Genomic DNA, 24450 nt, shown 5'->3' with positions numbered 1-24450 from the left:
GGGGAAAATGCTAACTTTACTGTGGAGAAACTTGAGAAGAAAAGCTTAACCATGGGATCAATGTTAGCATTGTTAATAATAAGACAAATGGACATGTGTCTCCCTAAGTCACTCACTGAAAGGACACATCATGTATGTAGTATTCCTATCAAAATGCATCACCCAAATGTTCTTGGAATCATCAGAAACAAAAGCAAAAATCATACCACACAGAAATAACTGCTATGAAAGAAAAACTCAAAATTAAAGATGCAGTAAGCCCAAGGAAAAGAAACCACACACAGGTTGCATGGGATGTCCACAGGAGAAATGTTACAAAGTATGCAAGAGGGAAAAATATTACAAAATATGCAAGAGGGTATTCCACCATGAGTAGCATAGTCGATTCAAGAAAAGAAAATGTAACCTCAAGAATTTAGATAATTGAAGATTATGAAGACTATAAATAAATTGGAGTTCAAAGAGGTTCTTAAATCTATGGTTTGATTTTTCCATTACTTTTGTTAAATTGCCCATCATCTATCTCTTTGTTTATAGCTTCTTTCCTGTTCTCTTTTCCTGGGACTCAAGTTTATGTGTACATTTGATCTTCTTTCACTTTGTTCCATGTGTACCTCATGCTCTTGTCTGTATTTTTCTAACCTTTTTTCTTTTTGTATTTTAGTGTGGATATTTTCTATTTCCAGTGTGCTCTTTCTTCTGTCCAATCTGCTAAACCCCTTTATTGAGTTCTGAGTTTCAGGTTTTTAATTTTTTAATTCTAGGATTTTCACTAGACTTTTCATTTTTGTTTTTATTTTTGTTTTTACATATTTTGGTTCTCTGATAAAATTTGCCATTTTTTCATCTATTACTTTAAATATATTAATCATAGTTATTTTAAAGTTAGTTTTGATTGTTTATATGGATCATTTCTGAGTATATTTCTACTGTCTTTTCCTTGGTTTTATTTATTTTTATTTATTTATTTTTTAATAATTTATTTATTTTCAGCATAACAGTATTCATTATTTTTTCACCACACCCAGTGCTCCATGTAATCCGTGCCCTCTATAATACCGATCACCTGGTACCTCAACTTCTGGCATATCTATTTTTAATTGAATACCAGACATTTTACATGAAAAACTGGAGAGGCCTAAGGTGACTTTATCTTCCAATGTAAAAGATTTAATTTTCTTCTAAGACTATGGGACGCTCAATCCTGCCTGCATAGATCAATTCCCAGTGTTTAAAATCAATTATTCTCTTAATTTTATCCAGTTCTTATAGTTATCCTCATTGAGAGGTTCAGTCTGATAGCAGCTACTTTGTCATAGCTGGATGTAGAATTCTGTCCTTGATTTTTTTTTTCAAGTTGCCACTCTTTTTTGGACACTGTGCTCTTATTACTTGCCTTCCCTCTGACTATTCCTTTCCAGTGCCTGTGTTTGCTCTTGCTCTTCCTTCAGCTTTCCCATGGCCCAAGTCATAGATGTCTGCTCTGTAGACATTTCCTATGACCCAGGAAATCACCTGCAGGCCCGAAGCATTAAAACCCGTTTTCAGATTTGTGAGCACCTCTCTTACATACTGTAGTTGGCAAGCTCTATGGTAACTGCTGGTACTCATATCCTTGTGTGATCCCTTCCCCTTGAGTGTGAGCTAGACATGGTGATTCATTTGGAAAATAATGGAATTCAGCAGTACTGAGAATATGTCACTCTCAAGATTAGGTTATTATAAGCTTGTGGCTTCCATCTTGGGTTTTCTTGCTACTTTTCTCACTTTCTTAGATTACTTGCTCTGGGGGGAGCCAGATGGCATGGTGCCTGAACAGCCCACATGGCGAGTGAGGAACTGGTCTCCTTCCAGCAGTCATGTGAGCGAGCCTGGAAGTAGATTTTTCTGCCTCCATAGGAATACAGCCCTGGTCATTGGACTTGCTGGCACTTTTGGATTGCTAACCCTCAGAAAATATGTGAGATAATAAATGTTTGTTGTTTTAAGCTGCCAGATTTTAGGATAACTTGTTACACAACAAGTGTAGATAACTAATATGCAAACCAAGTCCATGTGTGTGAAATTCTGGATTTTCCATTAAATCCAGGGTGGGGATTTTTTGTTGTTGTTGTTGTTCTTCTTGTTGTTGTTATTGTTTTCTTTCCAATTCTTCCACTTACACTCTTTTTCTTTAAGATTTTCTTTATTGTTAAAGAAAAAGTACTGATAAAGCCTCTCCCTCTCAAAAAAAAAAAAAAAACCAAAAAACAAAAAAACCAAAAAAACCAACCCAAATTTTTATGCTTAAGCCAACTGATGGTGCAACTAATTTTCATCTACCATCTCAGATCTATTAGGAATTTTGTAACTTGAGTGGAGTTGAGAAATAATGTCCCCAGGCAAGTTAAATTAATTTATGGAGTTAAACACAATCATGACTCAGTCCCACTGTATTACTTATTAGCTCTGCAACTCTCAGAATATGCATTTAGTACAAAGCTTGCTAAATCTTTCTCCTGCTTTCACTAGCATGAGTTCATCAGAAATTTATTTTTAATTCTTTTTTTTTAAACTGGGATAGAGTCCATAAGGATTTGGGAGTATCCTGGGCTTACTAAGAACCAAACTAGTGCATTGATTGGTTTCTTGTCAGTCTCACACTCCTCATAATATTTGTTGACAAAGTGCTCCTAAACATGGCTATAAGTACACATCCCAGAAAAGTCACTAAGATAGGGAAATATTAAAATTTGAGTACTTTCCATTTTCTGATATCCTCCAACTACTCAGGGTGGTTGATTTTCCTGAAAGATCATTATTTTGTTGTTAATTGTTGGAAATGAAGTTAGAGAAGCTGAGAGGGTAATAAATTGGATAACATAGGAGATGGATAGACCATAAGGAGGACCCCCTGGTTTTCCAAGAAAACCAGACAAGGGAAGAACAAGGGAGATGGGAAAAGGAAGGGAGACAGAGAGTGAGACATCTATCAGGAGTGGAATTGTAGGGCAAAGTAGGCTTTCAGAAATATTGAAGAAAGGCTTGCTATGCTATACAACTCTGCTCCTCCGAATTTTTTACATAAAAATCTTTGTGATTCTTTAGTGCTTTTGGACATTCTGTATATTGTTATTTCTGTGTTGGTAGGTTGGTTGGTATTTAATGTCACACTCCACGTTCAGATTTTCCTGAAGGTGAGAACAGGGACTAGAAAACCTGATAGAGTGGCATGTTGGCTATAATTTCCCAGGAAATGAGGACACTGCCAAACAGCAGACACAAGAACATTGTATTTCTAGGCCAAGAAAGTTGAACTTTATTCAAAAGTAGTAATAAGATATGGAAATCTTCCTATAAAAGGACACAGACTTTTGGATTTGAGGCTGTGACAGCAGTGCCCTTGAAGGCTCTGCTGGAATTTCTTTGTTTGGGGCAGGGTGACTTGGTGCCCAGAAATCAAAAGGTCAGAAATAGAATTTGGGCAATTCTAGTAATTTCTTTCTGTGAATATCAACTAATTTCATATTCTGGGCCCACTTGAGGAAAAGGTGAGAGTTTGGCCTGAGGCTGGGATGTAGACACATAGTTGCTGGGAATGGCCACCTCCAAGGTATCCATATGGTGTATGGAGTCTGTTGCTATGATGAACCCAATGAAGGGAGAGGGTGGGTTCAGCGAAGGGGCTCAGCAGCAGGAGGAGGCACAGCACATGGGGCGGGGGCAGGTGGAGATAACACAGGTGGGGCGATAGCAAGTGGTGTGGCAGGAGACCTGGCCGCAGACTGGGCGCAGGCAGCAGGAGGGGCAGCAGCAGGAGGGGCAGCAGCAGCTGGATCCACAGCAGCTGGATCCACAGCAGGAGGGGCGGCAGCAGCTAGAAATGCAGCAGGAGGGGCGGCAGCAGCTAGAGCCACAGCAGCTGGAGCCACAGCAGGAGGGCTGGCAGCAGCTGGAACCACAGCAGGAGGGCTGGCAGCAGCTGGACACACAGCAGGTGGGGCGGCAGCACGTGGTCCTGCAGCAGGTGGTCTGGGAGCAGGTGGGGCAGCAGCAGCTAGAGATGCAGCAGCTGGGCCTGCAGCAGCTGGAGCCACAGCTGGAAGGGCAGCAGCATGTCTCCTGGCAAAGGCCGTGACCGCAGCCCTGGCCAGAGCAGACAGAATCACAAGAGGAATTAACCATGGTTTCAGAGGGTGGAAGTTGTGGGTGTGTTTCCAAGAGAGTGAGTTTGGAGGTGTCCTTGCCACATGGCTCCTTTTATACCCTGCTGAGGGACCTCTGTGATTATGAAAAGACGATTTCCTTCATTTTGTTTATATGACTACAAATGCAGTTAGTAAATTAGATCATTATATTTTTCTAATAAAAACTCCCCATGAATAGAAAATAGTTATTTCCCTTTTCTCAAGTTCCCCAGGGTTTTCATGTGAATCACTTCTTATTTATTCCTTTGTTTTCAGTGTCACAAACCTTTAATCTCTGGGTATCATGTGACACAGGTAGTTCCCTGTCTTTTCTCTGTTTCTCATATTGCAATGATTTTGGAAGAACTTCTGATGGAGAAGAATCTCTAGTGGAAAATTAATATTTCAGTAGATGGAATGTTGGTAGAAAACTTGACCATTCTATTACACCGTACACAAAGATAAACTCAAAATGGATAAAAGACCTCAATGTGAGACAGGAATCCATCAGAAACCTAAAGGAGAACATAGGCAGTAATCTCTTCGATATCAGCCACAACAACTTCTTTCAAGATATGTCTCCAAAGGCAAAGGAAACAAAAGTGAAAATGAACTTTTGGGAGTTCATCAAAATCAAAAGCTTCTGCACAGCAAAGGAAACAGTCAAGAAAACAAAGAGGCAACCCACGGAATGGGAGAAGATATTTGCAAATGACAGTACAGACAAAAGTTTGATATCCAGGATCTATAATTAACTCCTCAAACCCAACACACACAAAACAGACAATCATATCAAAAAATGCAATGCACCAGTTAGAATGGCCAAAATTAACAAAACAGGGAACAACATGTGTTGGAGAGGATGTGGAGAAAGGGGAACCCTCTTACACTGTTGGTGGGAATGCAAGTTGGTGCAGCCTCTTTGGAGAACAGTGTGGAGATTCCTCAAGAAATTAAAAATAGAGCTTCCCTATGACCCTGCAATTGCACTCCTGGGTATTTACCCCAAAGATACAGATGTCGTGAAAAGAAGGGCCATCTGTACCCCAATGTTTATAGCAGCAATGGCCACAGTTGCCAAACTATGGAAAGAACCAAGATGCCCTTCAACGGATGAATGGATAAGGAAGATGTGGTCCATATACACTATGGAGTATTATGCCTCCATCAGAAAGGATGAATACCCAACTTTTGTAGCAACATGGACGGGACTGGAAGAGATTATGCTGAGTGAAATAAGTCAAGCAGAGAGAGTCAATTATCATATGGTTTCACTTATTTGTGGAGCATAACAAATAGCATGGAGGACAAGGGGTGTTAGAGAGGAGTAGGGAATTTGGGTAAATTGGAAGGGGAGGTGAACCATGAGAGACTATGGACTCTGAAAAACAGTCTGAGGGGTTTGAAGTGGCGGGGTGGGGGAGGTTGGGGTACCAGGTGGTGGGTATTATAGAGGGCACGGCTTGCATGGAGCACTGGGTGTGGTGAAAAAATAATGAATACTGTTTTTCTGAAAATAAATAAATTGGGAAAAAAAAAGAAAGTATACGACTTAAATTTAATTGACAACAGATTATCGACAGAAGTCAGATGAAATAGAGCAAAAGTGCATGGAATAAAAAGTATATGATAAAAACTAAAAAAAAACATGCACAGAAGATATGGTAGAAAAAAAGGAAGTTAGCTCCTTCTTTTTGAGGCTAAGAAGTGAGGAGACTTATGATTAATTGTGTATATTCTGGTGGTCATTGGGTTAATGAAATTCCTACAACATTCCAAGCTGTGTTATTTCTCATCACTCTGATGTACTTTGAAACCATTAGCAGCAACTCAGGATTTTTAAGTAACAGAGTCATCTGGGATTGATCTGTGTTGATTTTCAGAATTGTCTTCTGGTCTGGGCTAGCATAATTGGGCTGATAGTTTTTGATCTGTCTTTTGAAATGTCAAAATACACTCTGGTTATACTTTATGACATTTTTTGGAAAAAATTTCAAATATTCTAACCTAAAATATCTGTTAGTTTTTGTGGTATCATTTATGTTTTAAGATTTTCTTGGAAGCATGAAGGGGAATATAAATATTTTTGTTCTTGCATGTACTTACATAGTAATTACAGCCATAGAGAGTTTTATAATCAAGTCCACATCTGGTTCACTCCTAAGAGGTATTCTCAGTGCCACAGGTATTTAGGGAATAAAATATTCAAGGGAAGAGCAAGTTACATTCATGATAGTCCCTCTTCCTGCAAAGTCTCTTGTGAGCTCAGTGTTTTCCTAGTTATTTTTCCCATTGAGTTCAAATGCCACCTTCCTCCTGTATCTTCCTTGGCACGACACAAAGTGAAGTCTTTGCTCCATTGCAGTTCGGTTGTTCTTTGTACATATGTAGGTTCCATCATATCATTTTCTACCAGAAATGCATTTATGTTTCTGGTTCCCTCTAGAATATAAACTCCATTAGGGCAAGGACTATGCTTTGCTCATTTTTGTATCCCCAGAGCCTGAAATAGGATGATTTTGATAAAGGAGATCTCTGTTTAATGAGCATAGATGTTGTCTTAGCCATCAGAGAAGATGCATTGACCTTTTGTTGTTCAAGAGAAAGAACAACCGTTGAGAAGGGGCATAACTCTGGCTTGTGATGGTGAGAGGGAAGTGTCTGGAAGGTATACTTTAAGAAGTAGTGAGAGACAGTCTGAGGGGTTTGAAGTGGCGGGGGGGTGGGAGGTTGGGGTACCAGGTGGTGGGTATTATAGAGGGCACGGCTTGCATGGAGCACTGGGTGTGGTGAAAAAATAATGAATACTGTTTTTCTGAAAATAAATAAATTGGAAAAAAAAAGAAGTAGTGAGAGATAAATTGAGATTGCTAGAATGAGGGAGAGAGTGTGTAGAGAGAGTGAGGGAGAGAGTCTTAAATTTCAGGAAAAATGGTGGGTCTATTAAAAGCCATTAGGAATGCAATATATACATGCCATGTATAGTTTACTTTAAGTTTTTGATTTGCCATTAGAAATGCCAAAATACACTTGGCTTTCTGGGGAGAGATGCTAAGGTTGAAGTGGAGCATGGTGAGCGGAGTGCGTATAGCCTCTGGTGATGATAATGAGCATAATAGAGTCACTTCAAAGCAAAGGCTTGAACCAAATTGAAGATAGAGGTATAAGGAAGGTTTTTCATAAAACGTATAAAACATACTCCATCCATTTTTTATGTATTTTATAACTCTCCATGTATATAATGCATGCGTTTTCCTCGTAAAAGCCAGTAATTTGAAGTTTTAAGGGATAAATAAATTAGAAAGCATTTATGTGCTAAAAAAAGAACTGAAGCCATTTAGAGATAAGGAAGAGATATTTGGCATAATTACACACTAATTATACCTGTTCTTTTAAGGAGCCTACACAAAATGAAAACACAATGGATTGTGGAATTCTTGTCCTTCTTTGCTTTCTTCTCCAGGCTCTGAGTATTACCTGCTGAGTACTTTGCTAGATGCTGCAGTAACACAACACCCAGCACGTTATGCAGTTGTTTCAGTGGTTTATACAGATTAGCGCATTTGCCAGTGCTAACTGCCCAGTGCAGTAAGCTTCACTATAATCTCCCCTTTACAGATGAGGAAACTGAGGCACAGGGAGAATTAAAACCAATAAATAGGAAACTGATTTGTTTCCAGGCAGCCCAGCACTGGAGTCCACATTTTTAAGCTCTGTATACTCTGCCTCTGAAAAGTCAGATGGGAAAGAAATTGTCTTTACCTTCATGTTACCCTAGGCTAATAATGCACTGTACATTATTAACATACAAATAAGCATGAAACTTACATAGAGTCGTTTGAAACTCCACTGTCAGCAAATATCTATGGACATGTATTCTGGGGGATTTCAAATTATGTTTCCTGGGCCTAAGGGTCTAAGAGCCCCCTGATGTTCACTATTCATATAATATTTTTCTATTTCTTTTTGGAATTAGCTGTGACCATCATGCATTTTTTCTAAATAATTCAAACTAAAATCTGTAGTCCCTTCCAGATGATTTTATTTATATTGTAATAAAGGAGAACATGTAATACTTGAACAGTTCCCTTGGAATTTATCTCTATACCCCAAACATGCTTGCTGATTATTTAATTCTTCTCTTAGATAGTAGGGAAATTGCATACCCAGGAAAGCTGCCTCAAACGAGGCAACTGAATTATGATTTGATGCCACAGTGGTGCCTACCATTTTCCCCTGGGGGATGGAAAACTTTCCCCCAACCCCAAGTCTTCCCACTGTTTGAATCAGGCCTCTAGTCATAACCACTGAGCTGGGCTATGTGTTGTAGCTCTGTGTCCACCCCTCTATCCATATAAGCTTTGGCAAGACCAGCATTGCTAAGACATGAAAAGAAATCTCCTTTAGAAGGAATGTAGGAAAAGTTCAAAGGTTGCTTAGCATTGTCTTGGATAGGGAAGAAGTAGAGGGTAAAAACCAAAAGAACGAGTCTCTGGTGAAATATTTTTATATTTTGCATCTTTTATATTTTAAAATTTAAACATCTTGAATATCATTTTTTCACATGTATTCCTCTCACCTTTCTTCACAGGCACCTAGGTTCCCCCACCTTGAAGGCAACCAGAGCTTCCAGTTTTTTGTTACTCATTCTGAAGATATTGAACACATAAGGAATAAGAATGTTTATTCATTTCTTTCATCTATACAAATGGTAGTACATCAGTCATGATCTTCCTGCTTTGTTTTTTCACATGAAGCATTCAGGTAGTATATAGATTGCTTTGCCATTCTTTCTTTTAAAATATTTTTTATTTTTTAATGTATTTTTTGTATTTTGTATTTTTTTGTAATGTATTTTTTAATTTTATTTTTTTTAATATAATGTATTATTATCCCCAGGGTACAGGTGTGTGAATCACCAGGTTTACACACTTCACAGCACTCACCATAGCACATACCCTCCTCAATGTCCATAACCCCACTACTCTCTCCTACCCCACACCACACTCCCCAGCATCCCTCAGTTTGTTTTGTGAGATTAAGAGTCTCTTGCGATTTGTTTCCCTCCCGATCCCATCTTGTTTCATTTATTCTTTTCCTACCCCCAACCTCCCCATGTTGCATCTCCACTTCCTCATATCAGGGAGATCATATGATAGTTGTCTTTCTCCGATTGACTAATTTCGCTAAGCATAATATCCTGTAGTTCCATCCACGTTGTCTCAAATGGCAGGATTTCATTTCTTTTGATGGCTGCATAGTATTCCTGTGTGGTGTGTGTGTGTGTGTGTGTGTGTGTGTGTGTGTGTGTGTATCACATCTTCTTAATCCATTCGTCTGTTGATGGACATCTAGGTTCTTTCCATAGTTTGGCTATTGTGGACATTGCTGCTATAAACATTCGGGTGCACGTGTCCCTTGGGATCACTGTATTTGTATCTTTAGGGTAAATACCCAGTAGTGCAATTGCTGGGTCATAGGGTAGCTCTATTTTCAGCTTTTTGAGGAACCTCCATGCTGTTTCCAGAGTGGCTGCACGAGCTTGCATTCCCACCAACAATGTAGGAGGGTTCCCTTTTTTCCGCATCTTCACCAGCATCTGTCATTCCTGACTTGTTAATTTTAGCCATTCTGACTGGTGTGAGGTGATATCTCATTGTGGTTTTGATTTGTATTGCGCTGATGCTGAGTGATGTGGAGCACTTTTTCATGTGTCTGTTGGCTATCTGGATGTCTTTCTTGCAGAAGTGTCTGTTCATGTCCTCTGCCCATTTCTTGGTTGGATTATTTGTTCTTTGGGTGTTGAGTTTGCTAAGCTCTTTGTAGGTTTTGGATACTAGCCCTTTATCTGATATGTCGTTTGCAAATATCTTCTCCCATTCTGTCAGTTGTCTTTTGGTTTTGTTATGGTAGCATTGTATTCCATTTATGAAGGTATTGTAATTTATTAAATCAGTTTTCCACTGCTGGATATTTATTTTGCTTTTAGTCTTTTGAGATTATGTATGATACTGCAGTGAATAAGCCTGTTCATACATAATTTCACATGTGTGAGTGTTTTCTGTAGAATAAATTCCTACAGAAATAGAGTAGCTGGATCAAAGAGTATACATTTGTTCATAATATTTGTTAGATAATGCCAACTTCACCTTCCATAGAGATTATACCATTTTACACATCTACCAGCAATATGTGAGTGTTTAGTCTTTCCCCAATTTTATTAATGCAGTGATATACAGGATACACAAATACATAAATACATATATAGCAATATGTATCTATGTATATAGACACCTGTGTATTTATCTTTAATCTTGGTCAGTATGATAGGTGAAAAAGTTTCTCTAGGTTTTTTTTTCTTTTTCAAATTTTAATTTAAATTCTAGTTAGTTAACATATAGTTTAATATTGGTTTCAGGAGTAGAATTAAATGATTCATTACTTACATATAATACCTAGTGGTCATCCCAAGTGCCCTCCTAAATACCCATCACCAATTTAGCCCATCCCCCACCCACCTCCCCTCCCTATGTGATTTTTTAAAAATTTCTTGTTATTAACATATAATGTATTATTAACCCCAGGGGTGCAGGTCTGTGAATCACCAGGTTTATACACTTCACAACACTCTATGTTATTTCTTTTTAAAAAGATTTTATTTATTTATTTGACAGCGAGAGAGACAGTAAGAGAGGGAACACAAGCAGTGGGAGTAGGAGAGGGAGAAGCAGGCTCTCTGTGGAGCAGGGAGCCTGACGCAGGGCTCTATCCCAGGACCCTCAGATCATGACCTGAGCTGAAGACAGATGCTTAACATGACTGAGCCACCCAGGTGCCCGTCTCTATGTGATTTTCATTTGTATTTCCCTTATTGTAAGTGGGATTGAGCAGCTTTTCAGATGTTTAAGGCTATTGGTATTTCCTTTTCTTTTTTAAAAAAATTAATTAATTAATTAATTAGACAGAGATCACAAGTAGGCAGAGAGGCAGGCAGAGAGAGAGAGAGAGAGAGGGAGAAGCAGACTCCCTGATGAGCAGAGAGCCCGATGCCGTGCTTGATCCCAGGACTCTGAGATCATGACCTGAGCTGAAGGCAGAGGCTTTAACCTACTGAGCCACCCAGGTGCCACGGTATCTCCTTTTCTATAAGAAAAAAATATAGAAATCATGTAGAAAAATCATAGAAAATTTTCTGTATTGTCTATATTTATGTTTTTATGTTTTTCTACTGTGGTTAGCCTTTATACATTGATTTTATGTAATTTGAATTTCACATATTTTTCCTAGTTTGTCTTTCTTCTTTGAATTGCTTATGTCATTTTTGCCATGCAGCTGTTTACTTTTGAGATAGTCAAATTTATTAATCTCTTCTTTTATGACTTCTGGGTTGGTGTCATACTTTGAAAGACTGTTCCAGTTATAACTTTGAATAAACATTGCTTTATAATTTCTTCTGTTCAAATTTCATGTTTTATATTTTCAAATATTTAATCCACCAGGATACCAAGATGTGAGGTTTAAATGTTTTTAAATCTGATGTGACCATAACTTAACACCACTTACTAAGCAATGCATTTTTCCCCCTGCTGATTTAAGATACCACCTTTTCATATACTAAATCTCCTTATGTATTTGGGTCTATTTCTGGACTTGCTTTTTCAAATTCATTGATAATTTTTCACTCATGAATACCATAATTATCAATGTATAGTACTAACTTGCTATTAATGGTTATCAAGTCCGAGCCTACCTCACTAGATTATGGCAATGTGCTAGTGAACACAAACATCTGTGTAGCCAAACCATAAATCTATACTTGATTCTCTGCTATACATGGCAGAAGCTGAAACTGGCATGGAAAAGAACGCAGTAGGCAAGTCTGGAATGGCATATAAGTCTGGCTAAGCTTGTTGTGCCTCCTATAAAGTTCTGATATATTAGTTACAACAGAAGCAACTAGGGGAAAGAGCCGTTTAATCACCAGGAGTCTGTGGTTAATCTCCAGGAACTGTCTTCCCATACACAGGACTGTTAAAAGTGTTTGTGGGGATTACAAGGCTCCCTTCAGCTATCACCTTCATCAGAACAGCCTGAACTGGAATTCAGTATGCTTAGAGTTTACTACCTATGAGGGCTTGAGCAATTCCAGTGGTACATATTTAACAAAGACAAATAAAACTGGATGAAAGACAGACTTAGTCCATGCTCTATTCACTTTAAATCCATCACAGCTCTGTGTTCAGTAAAGTTGGTGGGACCACAACCACACTTTCCCATTCATAACTGTTTCTACCTTGGTTTTCTCTGCTGCAGTATCTCTGGTATTACTTCTGGATTTTTTCTTAGAGCACTGCAACTCTCTCTCACATGGAAATTACTGAACATTGAGTACCTCTCTGTAGTAATCCTAAGAAGTTTGGCATGCCTTTGACTGCTTCACCCAAAGCCTTGCATAGGTCTTCAGGCAGAGGGTAACTGCTCCTTGCTATTATGAGCTCTGGGTATTAAGTTATTCCTTGTTGCTTTCCCTAAAAGTTCTGTCCACACTTTTGTAAATACTCCTTTTATTACACAGATTCAGACTACTATCTTGTTCCTGCTGTGATGCAGTTCTTGTTATAAAAACAGGAGTTTTTTTTCCCAATTTATTTATTTTCAGAAAAACAGTATTCATTATTTTTTCACCACACCCAGTGCTCCATGCAAGCTGTGCCCTCTATAATACCCACCACCTGGTACCCCAACCTCCCACCCCCCCGCCACTTCAAACCCCTCAGACTGTTTTTCAGAGTCCATAGTCTCTCATGGTTCACCTCCCCTTCCCATTTACCCAAATTCCCTACTCCTCTCTAATGCCCCTTGTCCTCCATGCTATTGGTTATGCTCCACAAATGAGTGAAACCATATGATAATTGACTCTCCCTGCTTGACTGATTTCACTCAGCATAATCTCTTAAGCCTCCTATACTTCAGTGCTGAAAAGGCAGTATAAGACCTACACTCTTTGATTCAGGTCTACTAATTTAGCATAACATTAGAACAAGAGCCTGCATCCTATAATTAGTAGTTATCAAAGAGGAACATATGGGAGGATAAAAGATTTGTTAATTCTGGTGTGTGAATAGACAGGGCTGTATTCTGTAGAACATTCCAGAGTAAGTTGAAGCTGAAAATGTTTACCAGACATTTCTGATATGCAAAGAATGTGATATGTAACCTGTGTTGGGGTGAACCCCATTTTATATAAACTCCTATCTGGTTTGTCTCTTACTACTTCTCTTTTAATGTTAGAGATAATAACCCTCAATTGTGCTTGTTAAATTTTTGGGAAATATAACACAGCTAATAGATGAAACTGATATATGTACAATTTGAATTTAAAATGTTTTTGCTGTACTTCAGAACCAAAATGTATACACCCTTATCTTTCTATAAACATGATATTGTTATATATATCATGACACATTTTCTCACCTAAGGAGGATCATTCTTATCTGAGTCTGAATGCTAAGAAAACTGAGTCTCAAAGAAATATCCTGTAAATATTCTTTTAAGTAAAACCAGGCAAGGTAATAAAGGGCCAAAGTGGGAGGGAAAAAACCGTCAAGAAGATGAGAATCTTCGGGAACATGAGAATTTTCATGAGACTCAAAAAATGTGGAGTTTTGCTGTGAATTGTGTAAGACTGATGATTCACAGACCTGTACCCCTGAAACAAATAGTACATTATATGTTAATAAAAAATACAGAGTTTTGGTCTAGAAATTCTAAAATTTTGAGCATCTGTTAATGAAAAGTTTTTAAATTTTTATGGAAAAGTTGCCATGGACTTCATAGATTTTCAGAAATTTGGATTTAGAAGGTATAATTAATATTCTAAAAGAGAGTTTTTATGCTTATAGAGGAAAGGAGGTAGGAGGAGAAAGTATCTGAGCTAGGTAGAACACCTGATATTTTCACAACCATATAAAGGAACTTATTAGAAGTCGAAATAAAGTCAGGTGAAATTTACATGACTTTATGATGTCATCTAACATACTTTTTTAAAAGGGACACTTGGGACATCCACTAAAACTTAATTTTGAGGTATAGAGGATCGTGAAACAATTATGTAAACTTTCTTTGCTGTTTTATCAAAGACAGTAACAGTACTATCCTATGATAGTGTTCTAGTCCAGGGTAGTGTTTCAAGAAAAATAACCAAAAAGAATATTTGTTGAGAGCTTACATTACGTGTCCTACCCTGTGCTAACTGTATTACTGGATTATGTCTTTATACCTTTGAAGAACATAGTGTATTGTCCCCATTTCTCAGAGAAAGCAGACTGAGGCTTGGAGAGATTAAGCAATTTTGTCCATGTCATACAACGAATGCCTAGTGCAGTCTTGATTCCATTGTAAGTAACTGTTCTTGAACATATTCTCCTGCATTTGAAGCAAGATAGCCTTTGGTATGAGGTGATAGGTAAAGACACACACACACACACACACACACACAGAGAGAGAGAGAGAGAAATGCACATATGCATGCATCAGGAGAAATGGCTGTTTATTAAGAACATATGAAAACAATGTCATTTAAGAGCATCATGATCAGTGTATACATAGGATGAAGATATTGCTGGCCTGAAAATACATGCATTTGGGCCTGGGTTAAAATCACTTGACAGTTGTTTTCATCTGTCCTTTCCTAGAACTGAATGGAACTCTGAATGCCAAATCAGAAGATGAATAGTTGGCAGCTAAGGAGTCCATTCCGTAGTTGCTGGTTGGCTCTAATGCATTTTATGTGACTTATGAAGATATCCATATGTCACAAAGATTTTAGGCAGAGAGACTCAGCAACAGGAGGAGGCACAGCACATGGGGCGGGGGCAGGTGGAGATGACACAGGTAGGGCGATAGCAAGTGGTGTGGCAGGAGACCTGACCACAGACTGGGCGCAGGCAGCAGGAGGGACAGCAGCAGGAGGGGCAGCAGCAGCTGGATCCACAGCAGGAGGGGCGGCAGCAGCTAGAAATGCAGCAGGAGGGGCGGCAGCAGCTAGAGCCACAGCAGCTGGAGCCACCACAGCTGGATCCACAGCAGGAGGGCTGGCAGCAGCTAGAAATGCAGCAGGAGGGGCGGCAGCAGCTGGAACCACAGCAGGAGGGGCGGCAGCAGCTAGAGCCACAGCAGCTGGAGCCACCACAGGATCCACAGCAGGAGGGCTGGCAGCAGCTAGAAATGCAGCACGAGGGGCGGCAGCAGCTGGAACCACAGCAGGAGGGGCGGCAGCAGCTGGATACACAGCAGCTGGGGCGGCAGCAAGTGGTTCTGCAGCATGTGGTCTGGCAGCAGGTGGGTTGGCAGCAGCTGGAGCCACAGCAACTAGAACCACAGCAGGAGGGGCGACAGCAGCTGGAGATGCAGCAGCAGGGCTTGCAGCAGCTGGAGCCACAGCAGGAGTTGACCATGGTGTCAGAGGGTGGAGGTTCTGGGTGCGTTTTCAGGAAAGTCAAGGTCTTGAGTGTGGAAATCTTGTGCCGTGGCCTCTTATATACTGCCCAAACAGGGTGATTTGTCAACATGTCTTCCTTATTGTTGTTTACCCAATATTTGAGTAATTATCAGATACAGTACTGTTTGACTAATTGTTTAAATGTGCTGGAAACAAATTTTCTTTTCTAGATGTGATCAATTCTATCTGGTTTGCTTTTCCTCCTGATTCACATCCTCTGGCATCTTTTGGACCCCTCTCTCCTTCTTTTCCTCCACAGAGGGCTGTTGTGTGACAGGTAGTGTTTGCAATCACATTTCTTTCTGTCCCCTATCCCTTTGCAGGATGGGATTAGGGCAATTATATTTCTGCTCATGCGTTTCTTCCAATGATCAGTGGGGAGGAAATCTCATGTGCATAGCGTGGCATGTGGGAAGTGGCATGAGACAAGAGGAAAAGGACCTCTATTATGGGTCATTTTTGAGCAACGAGAAGGAGACAGCTCTACATGGTGTGACATTTCTGATCTCTTTGGCACTGGAATGGCTTTTCTTGGATGTCTCAAACTTTGGATCGTGTTCTTTACTCTAAAACAATGGTAGGCAGTTATCTGTATGGTTCTTTTCACTACCATGTTCCATTGCTCAGAATTGTTACTTTGCTGTCATATATATTTGTGTTGTTTTCTCCAGCTGGTCTTTATTTCTGGAAGGTATAGCCTTATTTTTATTCCTCATCCCATTCTTTTTTTTATAATTAATTAATTAATTTTCAGTATAACAGAATTCATTGTTTTTGCACCACACCCAGTGCTCCATGCAATCAGTGCCCTCTCTAATACCCACCACCTGGTTTCCCCAACCTCTCACCCCTCGCTGCTTCAAACCCCTCATATTGTTTTTCAGAGTCCGTCCTCATCCCATTCTTTTTTTTTTAATAGTAAAAAACCTGGTTCCCCCAACCTCCCACCCCCCGCTGCTTCAAACACCTCAGATTTTTTTTCAGAGTCCATAGTCTCTCATGGTTCACCTCCCCTTCCAATTTCCCCCAACTCCCTTCTCCTCTCTAACTCATCCCATTCTTAATTAAAAATACTCTTCAACAGAGCAGAGAAAATGTTGGCTAATCACAATGTGTCTCTCCTCAGAACTTACCTCTGTAGCACAGGGGTTTTTTTTTTTTGTTTGTTTTGTTTTGGTTTTTTTTTTTTTTTGGATCTATTTGAAATGTGAATGAATTTTAGTCAATTTAACTTCATTTAGTTACTATTTCTACTTATCCTTTATTTAGTGATAGTCTAACTTGAACATGCATCATATCATCCAAAGAGCTTATTAATGTGGTTGGGACAATTCTCAGAGGTTCTAACTACAGGGTGGAACCTAAGGTTTACCCAGATGATATTGACGCTGAAGGACCCAAGGACCCTTAGAGACCTATTACTTTATTCTGTTCATTCAAGCTTTGAGGAAGTACCTCTATCAAATTCCTGCTTGTTTATAAGGCATATTTGTTGAGTGGATAATCTTGAGATACATATGTTGCCAGTAATTGGGGTTATACATGTGATTTAGAATTTGCTCCCCAGGAATTTACAGATAACTATGACTATCACATACATGCATGTGTGTGTGTGCACATGAACACACATGCTTGCACATCAAAGGAGTGCAACATCAAAGGAGTATAATTTAAATAAAAGAGTGGTGTCTAAGATGAATTAGCCAAGGTGACAATTTGGCGAAGACACAGATTAATTTTTTTATGGTTAAAATTTTTTAAAATTTTATTTATTTATTTATTATTTTTATTAACATATAATATATTATTTGCCCCAGGGGTACAGGTCTGTGAATCGCCAGGTTTACACATTTCACAGCACTCACCATATCACATACCCTCCCCAATGTCCATAACCCAGCCACCCTCTCCATAACCCCCTCCCCCAGCAACCCTGTTTGTTTTGTGAGATTAAGAATCTCTCGTGGTTTGTCTCCCTCCTGATCCCATCTTGTTCCATTTTTTCCTTCCCTACCCCTCACAGCTCCCCGCCCTGCCTCTAAAATTTGTCATTTGAGAGGTCATATGATAATTGTCTTTCTCTGATTGACTTACTTCACTCAGCATAAAACCCTCTAGTTCCATTCACGTCATTGCAAATGGCAAGATTTCATTTCTTTTGATGGCTGCATAGCATTCCTGTGTGTGTGTGTGTGTGTGTGTGTGTGTGTGTGTGTGTATCACATCTTCTTAATCCATTCGTCTGTTGATGGACATCTAGGTTCTTTCCATAGTTTGGCTATTGTGGACATTGCTGCTATAAACATTCGGGTGCACGTGTCCCTTGGGATCACTGTATTTGTATCTTTAGGGTAAATACCCAGTAGTGCAATTGCTGGGTCATAGGGTAGCTCTATTTTCAGCTTTTTGAGGAACCTCCATGCTGTTTCCAGAGTGGCTGCACGAGCTTGCATTCCCACCAACAATGTAGGAGGGTTCCCTTTTCTCCGCATCTTCACCAGCATCTGTCATTCCTGACTTGTTAATTTTAGCCATTCTGACTGGTGTGAGGTGATATCTCATTGTGGTTTTGATTTGTATTTCGCTGATGCTGAGTGATGTGGAGCACTTTTTCATGTGTCTGTTGGCTATCTGGATGTCTTTCTTGCAGAAGTGTCTGTTCATGTCCTCTGCCCATTTCTTGGTTGGATTATTTGTTCTTTGGGTGTTGAGTTTGCTAAGCTCTTTGTAGGTTTTGGATACTAGCCCTCTATCTGATATGTCACTTGCAAATATCTTCTGTTCACTGACATCCAACTCTTGGCCACAAGTTTACCAATAACATAGTCAAATAACATATTTTTTATGTTGTGTGTCTTGTATACTGTACTCTAAGAATAAAGTAGGCCAGCAAAAAGAAAGTTATTAATAAAATCATAAGGAAAAATTTTAGAATACTGCACTGTATTTATATAAAAAAAATCCACCTATAAATGGACTCAAGTGGTACAAACCTGTATCATTTAAGGCTCAAATCTAGGTTCAATCAATATTTAATCTAGTATTCCTTTCTTAAATTGTAAATAGAGCAAGCACTTCAATTCACACTGAACTTATAAAAACTCTTATGAAAAACACATATACTTCATAGTGTATAAAATACACATGTGTAATGTAATTATTTTGACATAAACCCTCTATACCTAATGCCCAAGTCATAAAATAGAATGTTACCTTCACCAATATAGCCCTTGATATGTTTTTTCTGGACCATATCTCCATCTTTCCACCCTACAGGTGATCACTAACCAGATTTTTATATTATCTTTTTGTTAATTTTCTTCATGATTTTACCACTTGGGTATACATCCCTAAACAATATAGTTTAGTTTTACATGTTTTCAAATTTTAAATAAAGGAATATTGATTCTTTCAATATTATGCAAAAATTCTGAGGCAGACTCCAAGAAGGCCCAGTGCTTTCCACCTCTTGATGTTCATGGTCTCATGTATTTCCCTATGCTCGAGTAACTTGCTTCTAAACTATAGCAGATGGGAGTGTCAAGGGGTTGAGCTACAAAAGACTGTGCCTTTGATCTCAAAGCCAACCCATCTGAGACCCATCTGAACAGCATCAGGATTCCTGATCCACAGAAACTGTGAGGTAATAAATACATGTCATTTTAGGTGGCTAAATATTGAGGTAATGTTACATAATGATGAATATCCAGCACAGATTTACTTAGCACACTCCACATACAGCTGAGGAGAAGATTTCAAAAGGTGCAGAGATGTGGAAACACATAGTCACAAGCTCAGAAAGGCCAACTGGCTGAATATGACCCCGAGTAGGTCTCAGGGGCACTCTCTTTACTGAGGTAATAAGGAATCATTCAGTATGGGAGTCAGCAGAATCACTGAGTAAATAGTTCCTATTCCTTGAATTCAGAGTCTATGATAGGGAATACCATCACAGAACTGACCTAGGAATAATGGAGAAGATAAATCTCTGAAGAGTAGTGTCCAGTGCCAACATTTAATTCAAGGAAGTAATGTGGGTATAATGATATGATTGCCAGCAAGCATGGAATGACAAAGGGGGGCAGAATGGGTATGAACCTCAGGGATCAATTGTTGTAGGTAAAAGAGTATGGTGTCCTTAAGAATAGGATATAAGCAGTTAAGTAGGTTATAGGTATACGTGTACATTAAGCTCTGTAGAGTTAGGGAATAAATGAACGAAAAGATGAGGTTATTGAATCTGAAGGAAACTCAAGATCCGTTTTACAGATGCAGACTGAGTCAGTTCTCAGACTAGAACGCACGAAACAAGCAAACCAGAGGCCAGGCACCTAGGATGAAGAGGAACAACAAGTGTGTATAGTAGAAATTTCCTTAGAACATTCCAAATGAAAATACTTACAGGTACCAGGTGGTGGGTATTATAGAGGGCACGGCTTGCATGGAGCACTGGGTGTGGTGAAAAAATAATGAATACTGTTTTTCTGAAAATAAATAAATAAATACTAATTAAAAAAAAAAAGAAAGAAAATGCTTACAGGGAAAGCTGGAGTACTCATGCATTTGCATGCAATTGAATAAGGTATCTGAGATGACCAGGAAAAATAACTACAAATGGTGGTATAGCACCATTAGAATAAAATAACCCAGATTCCAGGAATATAGGAGTTCCAAGTCACCTCAGTTCCAAGTATTCCATTTATGGGAATTCTTACCTCATTTTCCATTATTATACACTCTGTATATTTTGGGGTAGTGACTCTGAGAGAAGAAAGCAAGCTTGAGGATAAAATGGTAAACTGATTACTTTGAAAACACTGGCAAGCACTTTATTCCCTTGAGATTCTAGTGTCGGGAAATCATCAAGCACAGAAGAGAGCTCTAGGAGCCATTAGGAACATGTTTAGCATTGGGCTGATCTACAGGAGCATTCTTGGTATTCCTATTCCCAGGATCAACCGCCGATGAGCAAGTAGTGTATCCTGAAGGGGACATAGGAATCATGGGCTCAGCACTCTCAGGGATGGGGCTGGAGGTCAGAGCCCCCAGGCAAGTCAGCTAAAGGAGCAGAGGAGCCACCCTCTAACTCCTTGTCTTGTAAGTTTTTCAGAAGTGGTGGCAGACCCCATGGAGCGGGGTTAATGAGAGCAATCCATAGACCTGAGCAGAGGCAGGGGTAGATATGGATATTCATTTGGGCGTCTTTGGCCTTAAATGCCCTGATCCACACGCGAGTGCAGAGTATGGGCTACGCATGGCTCACACTGTTTGCGCACACTGCTCTGCAGGGAATTGTGTCAGCCTAGGGGTGGACCACAGCTGGACGTCTGGCCCCTCCCTTCTTTCTATGCACCAGGGGTTGTCCACGACTAGTGATAAGTGAGTACATAGGCTCAACGCCCTTGCCTTTAGAGGAGCAGTCCCCTTCCCCAGTCCACACCCCTCATCTGTGGGGTCGGAACGTGGGGGTGGAATTGGACGGAAACCACATTTTGCATTCGTTCCTTTTAGACCCCTAATATGTCTGCCTCAGTGTCGTCGTCGTCGTCTTCTTCTTCTTCTTCTTCTCCTTCTCCTTCTTCTTTTTTTAATGATTTTATTTACTTTTTTGAGAGGGAAACAGTGAGAGAGAGAGAGCATGAGAGGCGAGAAGTTCAGAGGGAGAGGCAGACTTCCCAAGGAGCTGGGAGCCCGATGCGGGACTCGATCACGGGACTCCGGGACCATGATCTGAGCCGAAGGCCGTTGCTTAGCCAACTGAGCCACCCAGGTGCCCTCTCCCTCTGTTTATTACGCATTTCTCCCGAGAGCTCTCCCTTGCACATCGTATTTTAGTCTCTGTTTTTTTGAGTGCAGTGTAAGCATCACAGATGGGGACAGTTCCCCTCAAACAGGCCTCCTCTAGGGAGACAGCTCCTAACATGGTGGTTTGAGTTTCTCATGGGAGAGTGTCCTGTCCCTCAGGGGCGGAGAATGATACTTTAGGAATGGGAGACTAATAGTCTAAGACCAAGTGTGCAAGGACTGTAGGAAGAAACAGCTATATAGTGAAAAGATAAGTGCTTCAGTGGAGATTCATGCTCGGGGTGGCCTGCCACCATGGTTACCGAGCCTGTTGTATGGAGATGTTTTGAAGGCCCTGATCCTGAGCTCCGGAAGGCTGGCATTAGGGTGATGTCCGGAGCAGACTCCAACAACAGAGGTCTGAGAGCAAGTAGTTTGTTTGGGAGGTGATCTCAAGAAGTGCCGTAGGGAACGTGAGAAACGATGCAGGGAAGGAATGGAAGCCAATCCAGAGTGATTTCCAGAGCAGGTAAGCCCTGTAGGTAACTGAGGTGCAGTCCTGGCTGAGGCCCCCGGTCTCACACGCCCCACTCGAGAGGATAGGGGATAAAGGGGCTAGAGCACTTCATCCACCAAGTGCTGCCCACTGGTTGAGGACTTCTCCTCGAGACTTCCTCTCCCTAGCTGTGGCCTGCCAAGAATTTCCTCCCTCATCTAGACAAAGGGCTCAGCAAGAGCAGCGGGTGCTTGCTATCAACCACCAGTGTCGATGTCAGCATGGAAGGTGCTGATGGGATTGAGGTGGAAATCCTGAAGTTGTCTGCGGTGGACTCCCCTTTCTGCAGGGAGCACCAGAAATACATCCGACCTGCTAAGGATAACAGTTCACGAGGGAAAAATAATGAGACACAAGGCCCTTCGATCTGTATGCCTGGAGACGTTCAGGTTTATTTGAGGTATAGGAGCATCTCCGTATGAGGAGACCTGGCAGGAAAGAAGAGTGTGCTTGGGATGACACGCTGGCTGAGAGATTTCAGAGAAAATGCAAGGTCCGTATTCCCTTGGGAGGGAGCTAGTAAGAAGGAGGTGGGGAGGAGGGTGTTGTTGGTGGGGGAGTACATTTGGAGGCCACGTAGGTTGAAAGGGCGGCCGGAACTGAGGTTTGACAGTTGGCCTGTCACGATTCCGCGCTCAGTGGGACTACCCGAGGAAGACTGGTTGATGAAAGAAAGCGTGGTGCCGGCCAGGATCCTCAGCAGCAGAAGCCACTAGAGCAGGTTGGGGAGCAGCAGGTGGTCTAGCAACAGCTGGGGCGGCAGCAGCTGGACACACAGCAGCTGGGGCGGCAGCAGGTGGTCCTGCAGCAGGTGGTCTGGCAGCAGGTGGGGCGGCAGCAGCTGGAGCCACAGCAGCTGGGCCTGCAGCAGCTGGAACCGCAGCAGGAGGGGCGGCAGCAGCTGGACACACAGCAGCTGGGGCGGCAGCAGGTGGTCCTGCAGCAGGTAGTCTGGCAGCAGGTGGGGCGGCAGCAGCTAGAGGTGCAGCAGCTGGGCCTGCAGCAGCTGGAGCCACAGCAGCTGGAGCCACAGCAGGAGGGGCGGCAGCAGCTGGACACACAGCAGCTGGGACGGCAGCAGGTGGTCCTGCAGCAGGTGGTCTGGCAGCAGGTGGGGCGGCAGCAGCTAGAGGTGCAGCAGCTGGGCCTGCAGCAGCTGGAGCCACAGCAGGAGGGCTGGCAGCAGCTGGACACACAGCAGCTGGGGCGGCAGCAGGTGGTCCTGCAGCAGGTGGTCTGGCAGCAGCTGGGGCGGCAGCAGGACTCCTCGCCACAGCCCTGGTCAGAGCAGACGGAGCCACAACAGGAGTTGACCATGGTGTCAGAGGCTGGAGGTTCTGGGTGGGTTTCCAGGAAAGCGAAGGTCTTGAGTGTGGAAGTGTCTGTCCTCGTGCCGTGGCCTCTATATACTGCCCAAACCGGGTGATTTGTCAGCACGTCTTCCTTGTTGTTGTTTACCCACTATTTAAGTAATTATCAGAGGCACAGCAGTGTTTGCCTATGTAATGGTTTGAGCCCGTGGGACACAAATTTTCTTTTCTAGATGGGATCAATTCTGTCAGGTCTGCTTTTCCTCCTGACTCACACCACTGGCATCTTCTGGACCACACTGTCTTCTCCTCTTCCTCTGCAGAGGGCTGTTACCTGATAGGTGGCATTTGCAATTACATTCTTCCTCTCCCCTCGTGTATCCCCTAGCAGGATGGGATCAGGGCCAACCTATCTCTGGTCGTGCATTTCTTCCAATGGTCAGTGGGGAGGAAATTCCATGTGCATAGGGTGGCATGTGGCAAGGGGCACGAGACAGGAGGAAAAGGCCCTGTAGTATGGGTCACTGTTGAGCAATGAGGAAGGGGACAGCTGTCTTGTTGACCTCTGCCACGGGAATGGGTTTTCTGGGGGGTGTTTCTGTCTTTGGGTCACGTTGTCTACCCTAAAGCCATGGCAGGCCACTATCTGAATGGTTCCCGCCACTGCCCTGATTCGTAGTTCCGGAAGCGTTAAGTTTGCGCTCACATATCTTTGTGTTGCCTTTCTCTGGATGGTCTTTAGATTCTGAAAGACTTCGCCTCATCTTCCCTCTTACGTCGTTTGTATTTAAAAATACTCTTCAACAGAACGGAAAGGAAATGTAGCAAAATACGAATGTGCCTCTCCTCAGAATTTATCCCCAGACCTGGGAAAGGTACAGCACATTTTGTGTGTGTGGGGTGGGGAGGAGTGTGGGGGGTGTCCACTGGAAGTCGGAATGGATGTTAGCCAAAGTAACTTTGTTCAGTTACTGTTTCACCTGCTCTACTTAGCGATAGTCCAACGTTGGGATGCGACAGTCATCCGAAGGGCCTGTTAAATATGTTGGGACACATCCTCCAGGTTCTGCTTACATGGGGAGCCTGAGGTTTGGCATTTCTGACAAGTACCCAGATGATGTTGATGTTGAAGTC

The 24450-nt window shown here is 41.4% G+C and overlaps 2 protein-coding genes across 5 annotated transcripts; both read right to left on the bottom strand.

Moving 5' to 3' along the window:
- Nucleotides 1–3666: 3666 nt before the first annotated feature.
- LOC122906257 (keratin-associated protein 4-11-like) lies at nt 3667–4164 on the bottom strand. The gene has a single exon (XM_044248004.1). The coding sequence runs from the start codon at nt 4162–4164 to the stop codon at nt 3667–3669; it is 498 nt and encodes a 165-aa protein (XP_044103939.1).
- Nucleotides 4165–15004: 10840 nt separating this feature from the next.
- LOC122906249 (keratin-associated protein 4-2-like) lies at nt 15005–23323 on the bottom strand. 4 transcript variants are annotated; one of them, XM_044247982.1, is made up of 3 exons: nt 22756–23323; nt 16240–16255; nt 15005–15566 (listed from the first exon to the last, which is right to left on the bottom strand). In XM_044247982.1, the coding sequence occupies exons 1-3, from the start codon at nt 23321–23323 to the stop codon at nt 15005–15007; spliced, it is 1146 nt and encodes a 381-aa protein (XP_044103917.1). The 4 variants fall into 4 exon arrangements, with proteins under 4 accessions (XP_044103917.1, XP_044103919.1, XP_044103918.1 ...); XM_044247984.1 differs by lacking the exon at nt 16240–16255 and having other exon boundaries at nt 15005–15200; nt 22824–23323; XM_044247983.1 differs by lacking the exon at nt 16240–16255 and having other exon boundaries at nt 15005–15582; nt 22834–23323.
- Nucleotides 23324–24450: the final 1127 nt, after the last annotated feature.

Source organism: Neovison vison, chromosome 5 (assembly GCF_020171115.1).
Source record: "Neovison vison isolate M4711 chromosome 5, ASM_NN_V1, whole genome shotgun sequence".
Classification (NCBI taxonomy): Eukaryota; Metazoa; Chordata; class Mammalia; order Carnivora; family Mustelidae; genus Neogale; species Neogale vison.
Note: the sequence above shows the minus strand (reverse complement) of the source record. Positions and strands in the feature narration are given on the sequence as shown.

What these genes read in the sequence shown, in the direction of transcription:
- LOC122906257 (XM_044248004.1), bottom strand. Translation starts at nt 4,164, where the DNA reads ATGGTTAATTCCTCTTGTGATTCTGTCTGCTCTGGCCAGGGCTGCGGT.
- LOC122906249 (XM_044247982.1), bottom strand. Translation starts at nt 23,323, where the DNA reads ATGGTCAACTCCTGTTGTGGCTCCGTCTGCTCTGACCAGGGCTGTGGC.